A 14274-nucleotide genomic window follows, 5' to 3' on the forward strand; every position below is an offset into this window, starting at 1 on the left:
TTTTTGTTATTGTTTTCTTGGGAGCACAGTCTGCACGCAGCTCGGCCTGCGGCCTTCGCGTGCTTGGGAGCACTCTGCCCGCAGCTCGGCCTGCGGCCTTCGCGTACTTGGGAGCCTGTCAGACACGCTCCGGGCCTTCGGCCCTCCGCGTAATTACTGTGGGGATTGTAGGATTTGTAGGGAAGTTGGACCTCCGGCCTGCGGCCTCCGGCCCGCCGCGTCGCTTTTTAGACACTTTTACTTATATTTTCTTGCTTGGGAGCACTGTCTGTACGCAGCTCGGAACTTGGACCGGAGCAATGACCGTTGGGCTGTGGAACGCTCCCTCAGGCTGGTAGGGAAATTTGACTTTGTCCCCTCTCGCCGCCGTTTTTGACTTTTCCAATAAATTTTTTTTCTCATTTCTATTTTTGGCCCCCGCTCTTACCACGTGCCAAATTTAAACGCGCTCGGACCGAAAATAAAAAAAAAAAAAATTTCAAAGTCGGCCATTTTGAAATTTTGTAAATGCCATTCGATGGACCTCAGATAACTGTACAACATTAGTTCAAGCACTTTTAAACTTTTTCCTACCGTTACGGAGCTATAGGGATTAAAAAAAAAACCTCCATACAAACTGGTAGGGAAATTTGACTTTGTCCCCTCTCGCCGCCGTTTTTGACTTTTCCAAAAATTTTTTTTTCTCATTTCTATTTTTGGCCCCCGTTCTTACCACGTGCCAAATTTGAACGCGCTCGGACCGAAAATAAAAAAAAAAATTTTCAAAGTCGGCCATTTTGAAATTTTGTAAATGCCATTACCTAAATATCTTTTCAGTAAACTTTTTACAGACTTTATCCCAGCCTCGTATATTCCACCCATGTGGCTGGCGAGAGGAATGGTGAATTTCCACTGAATAGAATTGACATTACAATAATCTATTACTTGACTGTATGAAGTGTCACTTTTAAATAATTGATACAATTCATGAAGCTCGTTATTTGCTCCTTTAAAATTTGTAGCGTTATCCGAGTACAAATGCGTACAGTAACCTCTTCGACTAATAAATCGTTTTAAGGCGCAAATAAAGGCTTGTGAGGACAATTCTGTAACTAACTCTAGGTGTATTGCCTTAGTTGACAGACATATAAACAAACATATATATCCTTTGGTATACTTACTATTTCGAAGCATAGAATTTCGAATATATACTGCTCCGCTAAAATCAACACCAACATGTAAGAAAGCTCGTGTTAAAGTGACTCTAGGAGCGGGTAAGCTAGCCATCTGCTGCTCACAGGCTTCAGCGTTGTATCGAACACAGCGAACGCAGCTATGTATGACCTTTCTGACTTCCATACGACCGTTAATTGGCCAATATTTTAGCCTAAGCCCAAAAAGTGTACCTTGTATGCCTATGTGCAACAAACACTGCCACCCGCAAAAACCCCCTCTGCCTATTTTTGGAAAAATGTCAGTCGGGTTGTAGCTTTATATTATATAGATAAATTTAAAAGTGGAAAATGTCTGCCTTGGGTGAGACTTGAACTCACCTAGTGGCATCGATTGCAGACGTTTCTGCTGATCAGAAGTTAAAATTTAGAAATAAATAGTATGGGACATACTTACACAGACTGTTAATTCAGTTAAAGTCGTCTTACTTATGGTGCAAGCAGTGCAGGGTTGCAAGCGTTGCTGCAATTAATCAAATTGTCTCTAATTAGAAAATATGCCTTCAACTGGGCACTGTAAACTTGACTTCCTAAATATGAACGATTTGATTGGTTAATACGGTTAGTTAGACTACTTAATTTAATGGTGGAAAATTATGATTTTCCTGCATTGTTATTGTGTATTTATAAAGTTTTCAATCCAACCTGAAGATTTACCGCAAACCATTTTATTTATCCATATTTGCCTGTTCAATCGGCTATAATCTCTCACTGAATAACTGGCAATTTGAGTTTTGATTGATTCAAGATTTGTTTCACTAGATTTATACTGGTCGGGACAAACTTCTATTCTTAAGTAGTGACGGTCTATATCCCGGTCAACTATCCGGTATACACATAAGTATAAATAAATAGTTGATAATTTAACAAAATATATTTGTTTTCAGTCCGTGAAAGTGATCGCAAGCCGGGCTCCTACGTGCTGAGTTACTTAGGACGCACTGGAATAAATCACTTCAGGTAAGAAAAAATGGGATTGTATTTCTGTTCTTGGTGGTTTAAAGAAACCAAATTATCGCTAATCTCGATATTTCTATTATTGTACATATTGTATTAACAACTACATAATGTTATGTGTAGGGGTTTTATTATTATTATTATTTAGCTTTGTTCTCACACATCCCATATTTTGTTATATTATTCTGTTATTTATATATTGATGTGTGATCCCTTGAGGGTAAAAGCCTCCTCCATCTTCTTCCATTTGATCTTGTTTTCCGCAATATGCTCCCAATTATTTCCTGTGGTTTCTATAATGTCATCATTCCATCTTTTCCTTTGTTTCCCTCTGCTTCTTTTTCCAAGAGGACCTTTCCAATTGGTTGCTAGAACAGTCCACCTATTATCTTTGTACCTTGCCAAATGTCCGGCCCATCTCCATTTCTGCCTTAAGCTATACTGTAGTGCGTCTGTTACTTTTGTTTGCGATCTAATAACCGTGTTTCTGACTTTATTTATTAGGTATTTTTAGGTTTAAAAGGCTTCTCTCCATCCCATGTTGGCAAGATAAGATTTTTCCTCGTACTTTCTCGGTGAAAACCCATGTCTGGCATCCGTATGTTAAGCTGGGTAGTATGCAGGAATCCATGACTATTTTCTTTATTTTTAAACTGTAATTTCCTTTTAGGATTTCTTTATGTGACCAGTATTTTCTCCAAGCTATGTTTATCGTCCTATCTACCTCGTTTTCGTTGCTGTTAGGGTCAAATGAAATTAAGGGGTTTAGCTAATAAGTTAATAATGCATTGCTATACAGGAAGGATAAAATCAAAGTCTAATATTTCCTTCCCTTTGTTCCCTATTTAATGTTATTGTTGTACGTATCGACTCACATGCTGCCATTTATATCTGTCCTATTAAATATGGTTTGATTGGTATATATTTATCTACTAGGATTGTAATTATAGCCTAGTTTATTACCACTGCCTAATGCTTATTCAGCTTAGGTGACGAAAATAATGATTAACCTTTGTGTCTTCGACCAGAATAACAGCAGTATGCGGCGATTATTATATCGGGGGTCGCCAGTTCGACTCCCTGGCGGAGCTGGTAGGGTTCTACAGCAACTGCTCGGATTTGCTCAAAAGGGAGCGTTTAGTCGAGCCAGTGGCACCGCCGGAGCCCGTCAACGACAAAAAGGTACAACTTTCTTACAGCTACATATTATTCCAGGACGACTATTTGAATTTCATATGAGTAAAATATGCTGAGGCGTTAATTCTACTCTGAAATACACCCTTGTGCATGAATATTGCTCATACAACCGGGGAAATTTCTAGGGAATGTGGGGTCGCGAGTTCGACTGCTTATTACAGAATACTGATTCGAATATCTTAGACGTAGTTTTTATGTGTAACATGCACAAAAGGTTATGCTCATCCAAAACGGAGAATTTTTCGATGATTACGCATACTATAATCGGAGCGTTCTTTCTTTAAGTAATTAACTTTTTAAAATTAACATTCTAATAACTTACATCTTGTACTTGGATTTAACGCGAAAACGAAAAATAAAAGGGGCAAGACGTATCCTGTCTTCACTCGACACGGAACATCCCTGACTTAAATGAAATCAAACTTTAAGAAACGATCTAACAAGTTTTGTTCTCCTTCAACAGAGGGTGGTGGCTATTTTGCCCTACACAAAGATGCCGGATACTGACGAGCTCACCTTCCAAAAGGGGGATATTTTCTTCGTACACAACGACATGGGCGACGGCTGGCTCTGGGTCACCGCTCATAGGTAACATACTTATGTTCTTTTTAACCCTCGACGCAAAAACGACGGGGTGTTATAAGTTTGACGTGTCTGTCTGTTTGTCTGTCTGTCTGTCTGTGCGTGTGTCTGTATGTGGCATCGTAGCTCCCGAACGGATGAACAGATTTAGATTTAGTTTTTTGGCTGAAAGCTGAGTTAGTCGGGAGTGTGAGCCATGTTTCATGAAAATCGGTCTACTATGTCGCGTTCAGGGGGTTTCTTCAAAATTTTAATTTATTAAAACATCATTTTAATACGTAATCTGCATTTTTTTACCTAGTTGCTTTAGCCCATACGACTGTCTCGCATTAGGCGGCATAAACGCGATTTGACAGTGATGTACCTACTGTTCCTCTCTATTGTAAATTTCATTCAAAAACCTGACGTTTTGGAAACACGTTATCTAAACATCTGCTCTACTCTAGGGACCCACCTCATTTATAGTGCCTGTAACGCGTCTCTATGAAGTAATGTATAAGTTGATGCTTCAAAATTCAATTTAGGTTAGCTACTGGTATTACACAACTTCGTAACTGCGATTTTATCTGCATCAAACGGATATTTCCTTCATATTAATTAAATTTTTTATCGAAGCTACTGAAGGCAAATTATCGCTTCCTGTGATCTTAGTCGATTCGATAAAGCGTAATGGAAAGTAGAAGAAATCAGCTTTATTTACTGTATACTGATAATTAATGATAGTTAATGACCGTACAAAACAAATATGAACAAGATATTTACCAAATATGTTTCTTTCCAAAACGTACTATTTATCTGTAATGGAATACACGCAAGTTGATTATAGGAAAAAGTGCGACATTCAATCTATGAAAAGTCAACTTTGTGCACCTACTTCTCTGCTGACAAGGTTGCTGTGCCAGAGTTTGTTTATGAAATACTTGTCTTACCAGGACCGGGGAGCAAGGAATGATCTTCCGAGAGCTAGTCGAAGACCTGGACCCATCTATTGACCCCAACACCGTTTTCTCCTGGTTCCACCCCAACTGTACTAAGAGCGAAGCTGTAGACATGCTTGTGAAAGCCGGTCCGGGGAGTTTCCTCGTCCGGCCTTCGGACAACTCTCCCGGAGACTATTCACTCTTCTTCCATATTAACAATCAGATACAGAGGTTCAGGATTGAGAAGAAGGGAGTGCGGTATCTGATGGGCGGGAGGACGTTTGAGTGCTTGGATGCGGTTATTAATAGGTACCGGAGAGAGCAGATTGTGGAGGGACATACTTTGGGGCAGCCGGTAAGTTTTATCTCATACTTTTGGTTTTACTTAAACTTTAGTACAGCAATTACTTTAACTTATGGACACTAAATCCCAACGAAATGTAATCTTGATCTTAAATTGTTAATTTTATGACTTTTATAAGTATCTTAATGCATGATGCATTGAAATCTTTTTAAACTTCTGTAGTCATACAGTGTTTTGAGAAGTAGAAATGGGCGTCATTTTTAGGGTTCCGTAGTCAACTAGGAACCCTTATAGTTTTGTTGTAATGTTTTGATTATATAATGTTTTGGATAATCATGACATACATTGATAGGTGATAGCCCAATATGATTAGATAAAATATTGTCATTCACTTTTTTGTCTCATATCAGTAGTCAATCAGTTGAATTTTGCTTGCCTTTGAAGATGTATAAGCTAAGTTTGTTAAGACATTTATTCCATACGTGTAAGGTTCGGACACTCAAAATCTTGTAGACAAAGTTCAACTAGTCTAAGATAAATTTGAGAAGTTTTTTTAGTAAAGGCATATTTTCGTAGCGTTGCCGTAATTGAGTAAACACCCTTTCGCGTGCCATTTGGTCGCCTGATTTGTCAAACTACTTCAACTATATTAGACTATTGCTTTGATCCGCTGAAGTTGATCAAACTACATTTTTAAATAACTCTCCAATAGCTAATCGCCGAAGGCCACGTGATCGAACCGCAACAGACCACAACCGGTGCGGCCGCCGAGAAGATATACGCGACTCTGCGCGAGTGCCGCGACCAGATCGGCCTCAAGAAGATGAAAGGCATCAAACACCAGGGCTACCTCAACAAGAAGTCAGATAAGGTATGAATGAAAACAAATATTGTAAATAAAAGTGCAAATAAATACAACACAACACAACCACCACCAAAATAACAAAGCTTGACACGTTTGGAAACCCCTAAGGAATTATGTGGCGTCCTCTGGAGTTGTTGACGATCTGATGGCCCACAACAGAATGACCTGTCCTTCGATAAAAAATCATTCTTTCAACGACCTTTGGGAGTGAGGGGTCGCTTTTCCCAGTTGTGGTGACTATTTCAGGATGACCTGTCTAGAATCGTTGGTCATATTTATGCCTCTTGACTCCCATGTAGCAAGTTAGTGATTTTCATTCTTTCAAAAAAATATGAGTGACAGGGAAAATATGTGGGTAATAACGGCGGTAATTCGTTACAATTTTCACACCATATAATTATTCAAAAGTGATTTTGTCTTCAGTAAGCCGTGGATTTGAAAGCCCTAATAACAAAAATATTTTTGTTTCACAGGGCGCTAAGAAGTGGAAGGCACTGTACTTCGTACTCCTACAAGAGGGAACTGACACGCATCTGTATTTCTACGACTCTCCAAAACGGACCAAGCCGAAGGGGCTGATCGATTTGTCTTGCGCGTATTTGTACCAGGTATTTACTTCAACTTATTACTGACTTTTGTTTAACTTGCAATATTGTTATACATTACTCGCTAAAACAATGTTGATGTACATATCGAAAATGTCATGGGATTAACGGCTCAGCCACGACATTGGTCTAAGCGCGACAGCGGTGAGCGGCAGCCATACGTGCGAATGAAAAATCCCATTGCTGTGTCTCGCTCCAATGTATGGCCGCCGCTCACCGCTGTCGCGCTTAGCCCAATGTCGTGGCTGAGCCGTAAAAAGCAACAATGTGCCTAAAATACCAAAACCCCATTTTTACAATGGAATTTTGTTTGTCAGCAATATATATCTATTAAATGAGATAAAAGTCAACTCTGCTGGTTTTTGGATCATTTTGAAAGTGTAAAATTCTTCGAGAAAACCACAAGTCACCGTCGAACTGATTCGATAACGGAGAGGAGGTGGCCCTAGAACCGCAATGGGAAAACAACGAAACATAATCGTATTTGAGGTTAAATTAGTATTTTGTTGCCTGTTCTGTCACATACAAGAAAAGTATCTACAGTCAGTAATAAAAGCTTATATTCATATTTTTTATTGTCAAAACCGTTTAATAGTTTAAAAAAATACTGTTTATTATTCGTATAGGTTCACGAGTCGCTCTGGGACCGCGCGTTCTGCTTCCAACTGGTAGAGCGGGCTCTACCTTGCCTCTCGACCCACACATTCCTGGCAGCCAACAGCGCGGCCGACGAGCGCGCGTGGCTCGACGCGCTCCGCCCGCTGTGCGTGCAGCAGGCGCGCCACCAGTGCAAGGTACTACTTTAACTTTTGTACTAAAGTTTTGTTCTAAGGCTGGTTTTAGTGTCACGCGGACCGATCGCGCCGAGCGATCCACACCGGACTTACTTAATATACCGGGTGCCCGGTAATTAATTTAATGGACAACCTTTTAACCACCAAGAGGGCACCTTATACTGGTCCAGAAAATCGACATTAAGGTTTAGTAAAAGTCGCCTGGTTTTCGACATTTTCACACTTTTTAAAATTTTAGGTAGTATTAATATTTTAAGAAGTGTGAAAATATCGAAAACCAGGCGACTTTTACTAAACCTTAAAGTCGATTTTCTTGACCAGTATAAGGTGCCCTCTTGGTGGTTAAAAGATTGTCCATTAATTACCGGGCACCCTGTATATATTAACTTCAGGGAGCGTTTTAGAGTAAAGCGGACGGGTCCGCGCGGACGAGAACATCAACTTCATATAAATCGGTGGGGGTGCGGTCGGCCCGCGTGACACTACACTAAAACCAGCCTAAATGGCTGAGCAAGTGAGCATGCCACGCGCAGTGAAAGGGCAGAAACTTTGATGATGCGCGGTTGACGTTGATGACAAACTAACACTCCAAACGTGCAAATCACAACCATAATCGACTTTAGTTGTTGTATGTCTCCGTAAGCCGGTTAAATAGTCGTTTTATTATGTGGTCAGGTGGCACGCGTAGTGTGGCTCCGCGCTCTCCGCGTGCGGTGCCTGACGGCGCACCGGCTGCCGGCGCGGCTGGCGCCGCGGCCGCACCTGCGCCTGGCGCTGGGCGCGGCGCCCGTGGCGCGCACGAGGCCCAGGCCCTCTCCCGACCCGCACTGGGACGACGAGTTCGTCTTCGAGTAAGTGTCTTTAACTATCACATACAAATCAAACATGAACTGAGAGACTTCAAGAGTGACCGAGATAGCACTACTACTTATTACCCACAGATCAATACAACAAGATGGCCCTTACAGGGCGACTCGCGGTCACCAAGCATACGACAAATCAGGTTTATAAAAGTTTGAACGCGTGCGACACCGATCAGTAGCGCCCAAGTATACGACCCGCTAACAGTGTCCGTGTCCGCTCGGGAAAAAATCTTAAATAATCAATTTTGGTTGCAAACAATGGTCTCTTACAGCATAAAGTGGTGTGGCAAGTCTTCTAACACTTCTACATGTAAAAAAGATGGAACAACATTCCACAGTTAAGTCAAATTAATAATTTTGTTGAATATTGTTTATTGTCCGCGGAGTTCATTTATACTGGTCAATATGGTTGTGCTGAGCGGCGCCGAGGCGCGTCCATCCCTCTTTACCGAGTTAAAAATGTGATATGCTATCCCTTTCACGTAAACGACTAGGCATGGGGCCATGTTAGTTTATGTCTGTTGCGGGAACTTCGTACTGCCGTTCGTACCATGTGCTACCATTTTATGAAATATAAAAGAAAGCAGATTTGTAATAGTGAATAATTATCTAGAATCTGTAGAGTCTGTAGTGGTATTTAGTTCATTGATTAGTTTAGAATATTTAGTTGGTTATTTAACTTAGTACCTAAACGTAAGTAAAAATGCACAGTTTAGTTATTACTTTATTAGTTAAGTACTAGAATGATTTTTATTGAGATGCTATCACAATTATCATCCTCCTTGCGTTATCCCGGCATCGGCATTCGCCACGGCTCATGGGAGCCTGGGGTCCGCTTTGGAAACTACTACCAAGATTTGGCGTAGGCACTAGTTTTATGAAAGCGACTGCCATCTGACATTCCAACCCGAAGGGTAACTAGGCCTTATTATAATTTAATTATAATATTATAATTTGTTGCAAAACAAATTCACCACAGTACTGGTACCGGTACCATTGTCTATAATAGACATGTCCCATTCCCATCCCTACTGCTAATCATAAAGGCGCGCCATTATTTGAAACGACCAATGGCAGCACCGTGCGCGCCCGCCTCACCCCGCAAGGATTGGTGATTTGCGTCTCGAACAATATCGCTTGCATTTGGCTTCTAGTGGGGTGTTCTGTGTTATTACCGAAGAGGATCGAGTATTATAGGGAGTTACTGTCAAAGTAAAATGTGTAATCAATCAATCGATCGATCAAAATATTATTTATTCAAATAGGCTTACAATAAGCACTTTTAAATTGTCAACAATATACAATATTCATCTTATTCTAAATATCAGAGCAATTTATTGGTGCAATAAACAATATTGTTTTAAAACTACATTGAATTAATAAAATTATATCAATCTAAATTGTATAAAAAAATACTGATCTAAAAACTTCTAGAATAAATTCTAAATGTCAAAAAATATATTGTATAAATCATAGTGCATAGACTGCCATCTCTTGACACATACTTAAATCTTTTGAACCTCAGTTTTGACAGTTTGGCCCATATTCTTGATTGATAGGTTTTAAAATGTCAAATATTAATATTAACTCCATCAAGCTGAGCGTACTCCAAAGGTGTAATGCCATCTAGGCCACCGTACCTTTTTCTGTATGATGCTGAGGTACGTTTTTTTCTTAGACTTTATCTGTCTATACGGAGTTATATATGTCTTTGTTGTCGGAGTTATATAAGACTGGTGCGTGTTGGGGCTTCGCGCTCTCCGCTCTCACTGCTCCTGGCTTTAGTAAAGACTCCATCACATGACGTGGGCGAACAGAAGCGACGCAGAGCGATCTCATGCCGATAGGTGCTGTCGCGGCCAACGCACTATGCCTCCGATGCGCCTTGCGAGGGGCCACGACCACGCTGCTGGCAATGTGACGGCGCTTTATAAGGGCTGTAGCCGCTACGGGCTACATCCATGAACTCGAGAGGCGACATCGACATAAGAACTTCTTGTCTATAGACGTGACCCGCTCGGCACGAACTATTGTCCCGGATTTGTAAGTTCACATTTTTGACACATTTTTTTTGAAGTATGTTGCGATGTGGCTAAAAGACGTATCGTTTGCCAAATCTAACGATTAATTTCGAATTGGTTGAATCGTTTAGGCCCTATGTACAAGCAGGCGCTTAAACAAATATACGATTTCTATCAACTTACTGAAATGTCGTTTGAATCGAAATGCTAGACTCTGCCACAGCACTAGTTTAAAAATAAAAATAAATGATAAATGACATAATACGACCGGTTTGGCGCAGTCGGTAGTGACACTGCCTGCTACGCCGCGGTCCCTGGTTCGAATCCCGGTAAGGGCATTTATTTGTGTGATGAGCACAGATATTTGTTCCTGAGTCATGGATGTCTGCTATGTATATACGTATTTGTATATTATATATATCGTTGTCTGAGTACCCATAACACAAGCCTTCTTGAGCTTACCGTGGGACTCAGTCAATCTGTGTAATAATGTCCTATAATATTTATTTATTTATTTATTTATAATAAGTAAATCCTGCGTGATAAATTAATATCGTAAAATACTCACTAACGACATTATTGATAAATTAATATCGTAAAATACTCACTAACGACAATATTGTACTTGATTTTGATTGTACCTATACTTGATTTTTTTAAATATTATTACAGGATTTTATTTAAAATTTCATTAGGTTGCGCGAGTTTACGTATTGTGGACGCTGTCATGTGTGAAAAAAAGGTTCTTACAGCTCTGGGACAATGGACAACTGATCTAGTGTACACTTGATAACGTTACCCTTTTCTGCCATGATTAATCGCTAGCGCTAGCTAGTGTTATTGACTTAATTAGTAATTCGCATTCAATGTTTTTTTTTCAATCGCACTTACATGATATTTTCTCTATTTACAGTGACGTGCCTCCAGATGTGACATCATTCACGATCACCGTTCACAACACAGGAAAAAGGGGCAAAGAATCTGAGGTAAATATAATCATGAGACTCATAACCACAATCACTATTTTTAAAGTGGGAATGCAACCTATTTTAACTCGTAATTTTACAGAAACTTAATATCCCTAAACGTAATTAAGTTTTATGTTATACTAGGTTTTGTCCGCGGCTTCGCTCGCATTAGAAAGAGACAAAAAGTAGCCTATGTCACTCTCCATCCCTTCAACTATCTCCACTTAAAAAATTACGTCTATTTGTCGCTTCGTTTTGCCGTCAAGACAAACAAACAGGCACAAACACTTTCCCATTTATAATATTAGTATGGATTTCTTAAGAATTAAAACATTCAATAGATTATTTAAGTGTTAAATTCTATATCATACTAATCAAAATTTTCTCTTTAGGTAGCAGAGCTAACCATTGAACTGGCGAACTTAGCCAACGGAGAGGAAATCGAAGAGTGGTATCCGCTGGCAGGAATGACTCCAATTGGAGAATGGGGCTCTCTAAGGCTACGTATTAGGTGAGAAATTTCAAAGGTGTCAAGACAGTTAAAAGCCTGGCCAGAAATATATGACTATTGTCAGGAGGGCGCTCTTATTCTGATGTATGGGGTGACAGTTCAGTTAGTATGAAGAAAATAGTTCCAATGAAATTCCGCAATATGGCGTGTATTCATATATTTCTGGTCAGGAGGCTTTACATAATAGATGTTACTTAAACTTATTCTATGTTGGCTTTATTTTTAAAGTAAGTTACGATGTTTTTTATAGGTACATGCAAGAACTAGTGATGCCTCGTGAGGAATATAATCCGCTGCGTCAATTGCTGTTGGAGCCTGGCTTGCCTGCTGTCAAGGCTTTAGCTGACCTATGCCGTACAGACAGGCAGCCGCTCGCTACATGTAAGTACCTAAATATTAATATCAAATAGTTGCAACATCACAATTTCGTTTTCTTTCAACCCTCTAATTGCCAAGAGAGGTATTGAAACTGAAGTACTTACATGTGCCCTGCCTTCCCCGTTTGGAAATACAAGCGTGAGTTTGTATAAGTATGTATATCAAATATTATCTCTTTCTTGTTACATTGATCATTCCGGTTGCGTATGTTTTCTAAAAGTATTCTCTTAGCGCAGTGTCAAAGAATTCGATTGAAAGAGTTTACTCGTATAAGTTCTATATTAGGGTCGGCTCACACCACACCGGAATGGCAGCGACGCGGCGAGTACTTTTAGTGTTAAATAATTTTAAACTTTATCTACAATCTACATATTTAAAAAGACCAGTATCACTTGACAAACTCAAACAGGTTGCTCGGCGCTGTTGCACAGGGCTCCGACTCTTATTGATTTCTGTTTGCAGCGCTCCTGCACGCTTTCACTGAGTGCGGTCGCGGTGCGGAGCTAGCGCGGGAGTTGGCTGGTGCAGAAGTCGCGCGAGAGAGCGACCACCGGACTATGTTCCGTGGCGCTTCGCTTGCGACCGCCGTCGCCGACGAGTTCATGCGCGCGCAGTGCAAGCCCTTCCTGCAGGTTACTATATTCACCAACATATCACTCAACTTTTAGATCCTTATACACCTTCTCTTGTGCCGAGATTCCCCTAAACAATAGATGCCCGCAAAGCAAGCTCTCATGTAGATACTAGTTTATTTTTTAATTTAAACTATTTTGTTTCGGTGGCTTGTATCCTGGTCACGGCACCAAATTGAAAACTGGATCTCACGATTGTTTACTAAAAATTCGAATATGTTTTAATTAGTCTAGCTTTGTTTTATGTCAATTGTCCTTTTACGAAATAATACTCGAAGGAATGATAATTACCGAAAACCCTCTTTTATTTTTTTTATTTGTGGGGTACTTAAAATCTTTTTTTTTTTTATATTTCAGGCAGCTATATCAGAAACAGTTCAAAAGTTATCGAATGAAACCAAGCAGTCCGCAGAACTGAATCCCACCAAAATGGACTCGCCTGAAGACGCGTGCGCAAACGCGGAATATCTTCTTCAGATTTTGGACCAGGTAAGCAAAAAATATATCAGAATATTGATTAATAAATAAATAAAATGTTTTTTTCGCTTGATATCGCTTAACAAAGTAGTAGGGAATTTTTAAATTAATGAGTAGGGGACAGGGGTGCAAAATAAATAAATAAATATTATAGGACACTCTTACACAGATTGACTGAATCCCACGGTAAGCTCAAGAAGGCTTGTGTTGCAGGTACTCAGACAACGATATATATAATATACAAATACTTATATACATAGGAAACATCCATGACTCAGGAACAAAATATGTCTGTGCTCATCACACAAATAAATGCCCTTACCGGGATTCGAACCCAGGACCGCGGCGTAGGGGAATGTTTATGGTTCTAGTATATATGTTTCAAATTTTAAACGTGTGATGTGTGTGTTCTTATTTCAGATAACACACTCAATATTCATGTCGCACGAGACATGCCCGCGGCCCGTGCGTTACCTGTGCGGCTGCCTGCAGCGCGCTGCGATGGCCAAGTGGCCTAACGAGAGATTCGTGCGCACTCGGGTTGTCTCAGGTACTGTTTTTTTTTATTATTATTATAAATGGTCTTACTCCTGCCTGGCCACCGATTAGCCAAGGTGAAGACGGAGCGAGCTTATCAAGAAGGTGCCTTTGTGCTATTTTTCTGTTGTGATCATGTATGGTGTTATTGGTGTTTTGAACAATCTTTTAATGAAGCTCAATCCACGCTGATGTTGACAGTTAGGCAGGTTTTAGGCTGGTATTAGTGTCACGCGGACCGACCGGGCGACCAGTTTGTATGAAGTTGAAGTTGTCGTCCGCGCGGACTCGCCCGCTTTACTCTAAAACGCTCCCTGAAGTTAATCTTCCTCAACTCCTCAACTTCATACAAATTAGTCGTGCGGATCGCTCCTTGTCCAATCCTGACACTAAAACCAACCTTAACTATCGGCACACCTCGGACACTGGCGATCAAATATTTGAAGGAGGCG

The 14274-nt window shown here is 40.3% G+C and overlaps 1 protein-coding gene across 1 annotated transcript in view; it reads left to right on the top strand.

Annotated features, from left to right (window-relative positions):
- Positions 1-14274, top strand: part of LOC125233802 (ras GTPase-activating protein 1) — a 28221-nt gene that overhangs the window by 7489 nt on the left and 6458 nt on the right. Inside the window, exons 3-16 of the mRNA XM_048139916.1 lie at positions 2099-2171; positions 3197-3350; positions 3829-3953; positions 4880-5222; positions 5884-6042; positions 6510-6644; positions 7268-7435; positions 8111-8286; positions 11233-11305; positions 11680-11798; positions 12049-12179; positions 12639-12808; positions 13166-13297; positions 13706-13835. Coding sequence (XP_047995873.1) covers positions 2099-2171; positions 3197-3350; positions 3829-3953; positions 4880-5222; positions 5884-6042; positions 6510-6644; positions 7268-7435; positions 8111-8286; positions 11233-11305; positions 11680-11798; positions 12049-12179; positions 12639-12808; positions 13166-13297; positions 13706-13835 — 2088 coding nt within the window. The remainder of the gene's footprint in view (positions 1-2098; positions 2172-3196; positions 3351-3828; positions 3954-4879; positions 5223-5883; positions 6043-6509; positions 6645-7267; positions 7436-8110; positions 8287-11232; positions 11306-11679; positions 11799-12048; positions 12180-12638; positions 12809-13165; positions 13298-13705; positions 13836-14274) is intronic.

This window comes from Leguminivora glycinivorella, chromosome 15 (assembly GCF_023078275.1).
Source record: "Leguminivora glycinivorella isolate SPB_JAAS2020 chromosome 15, LegGlyc_1.1, whole genome shotgun sequence".
NCBI lineage: Eukaryota > Metazoa > Arthropoda > Insecta > Lepidoptera > Tortricidae > Leguminivora > Leguminivora glycinivorella.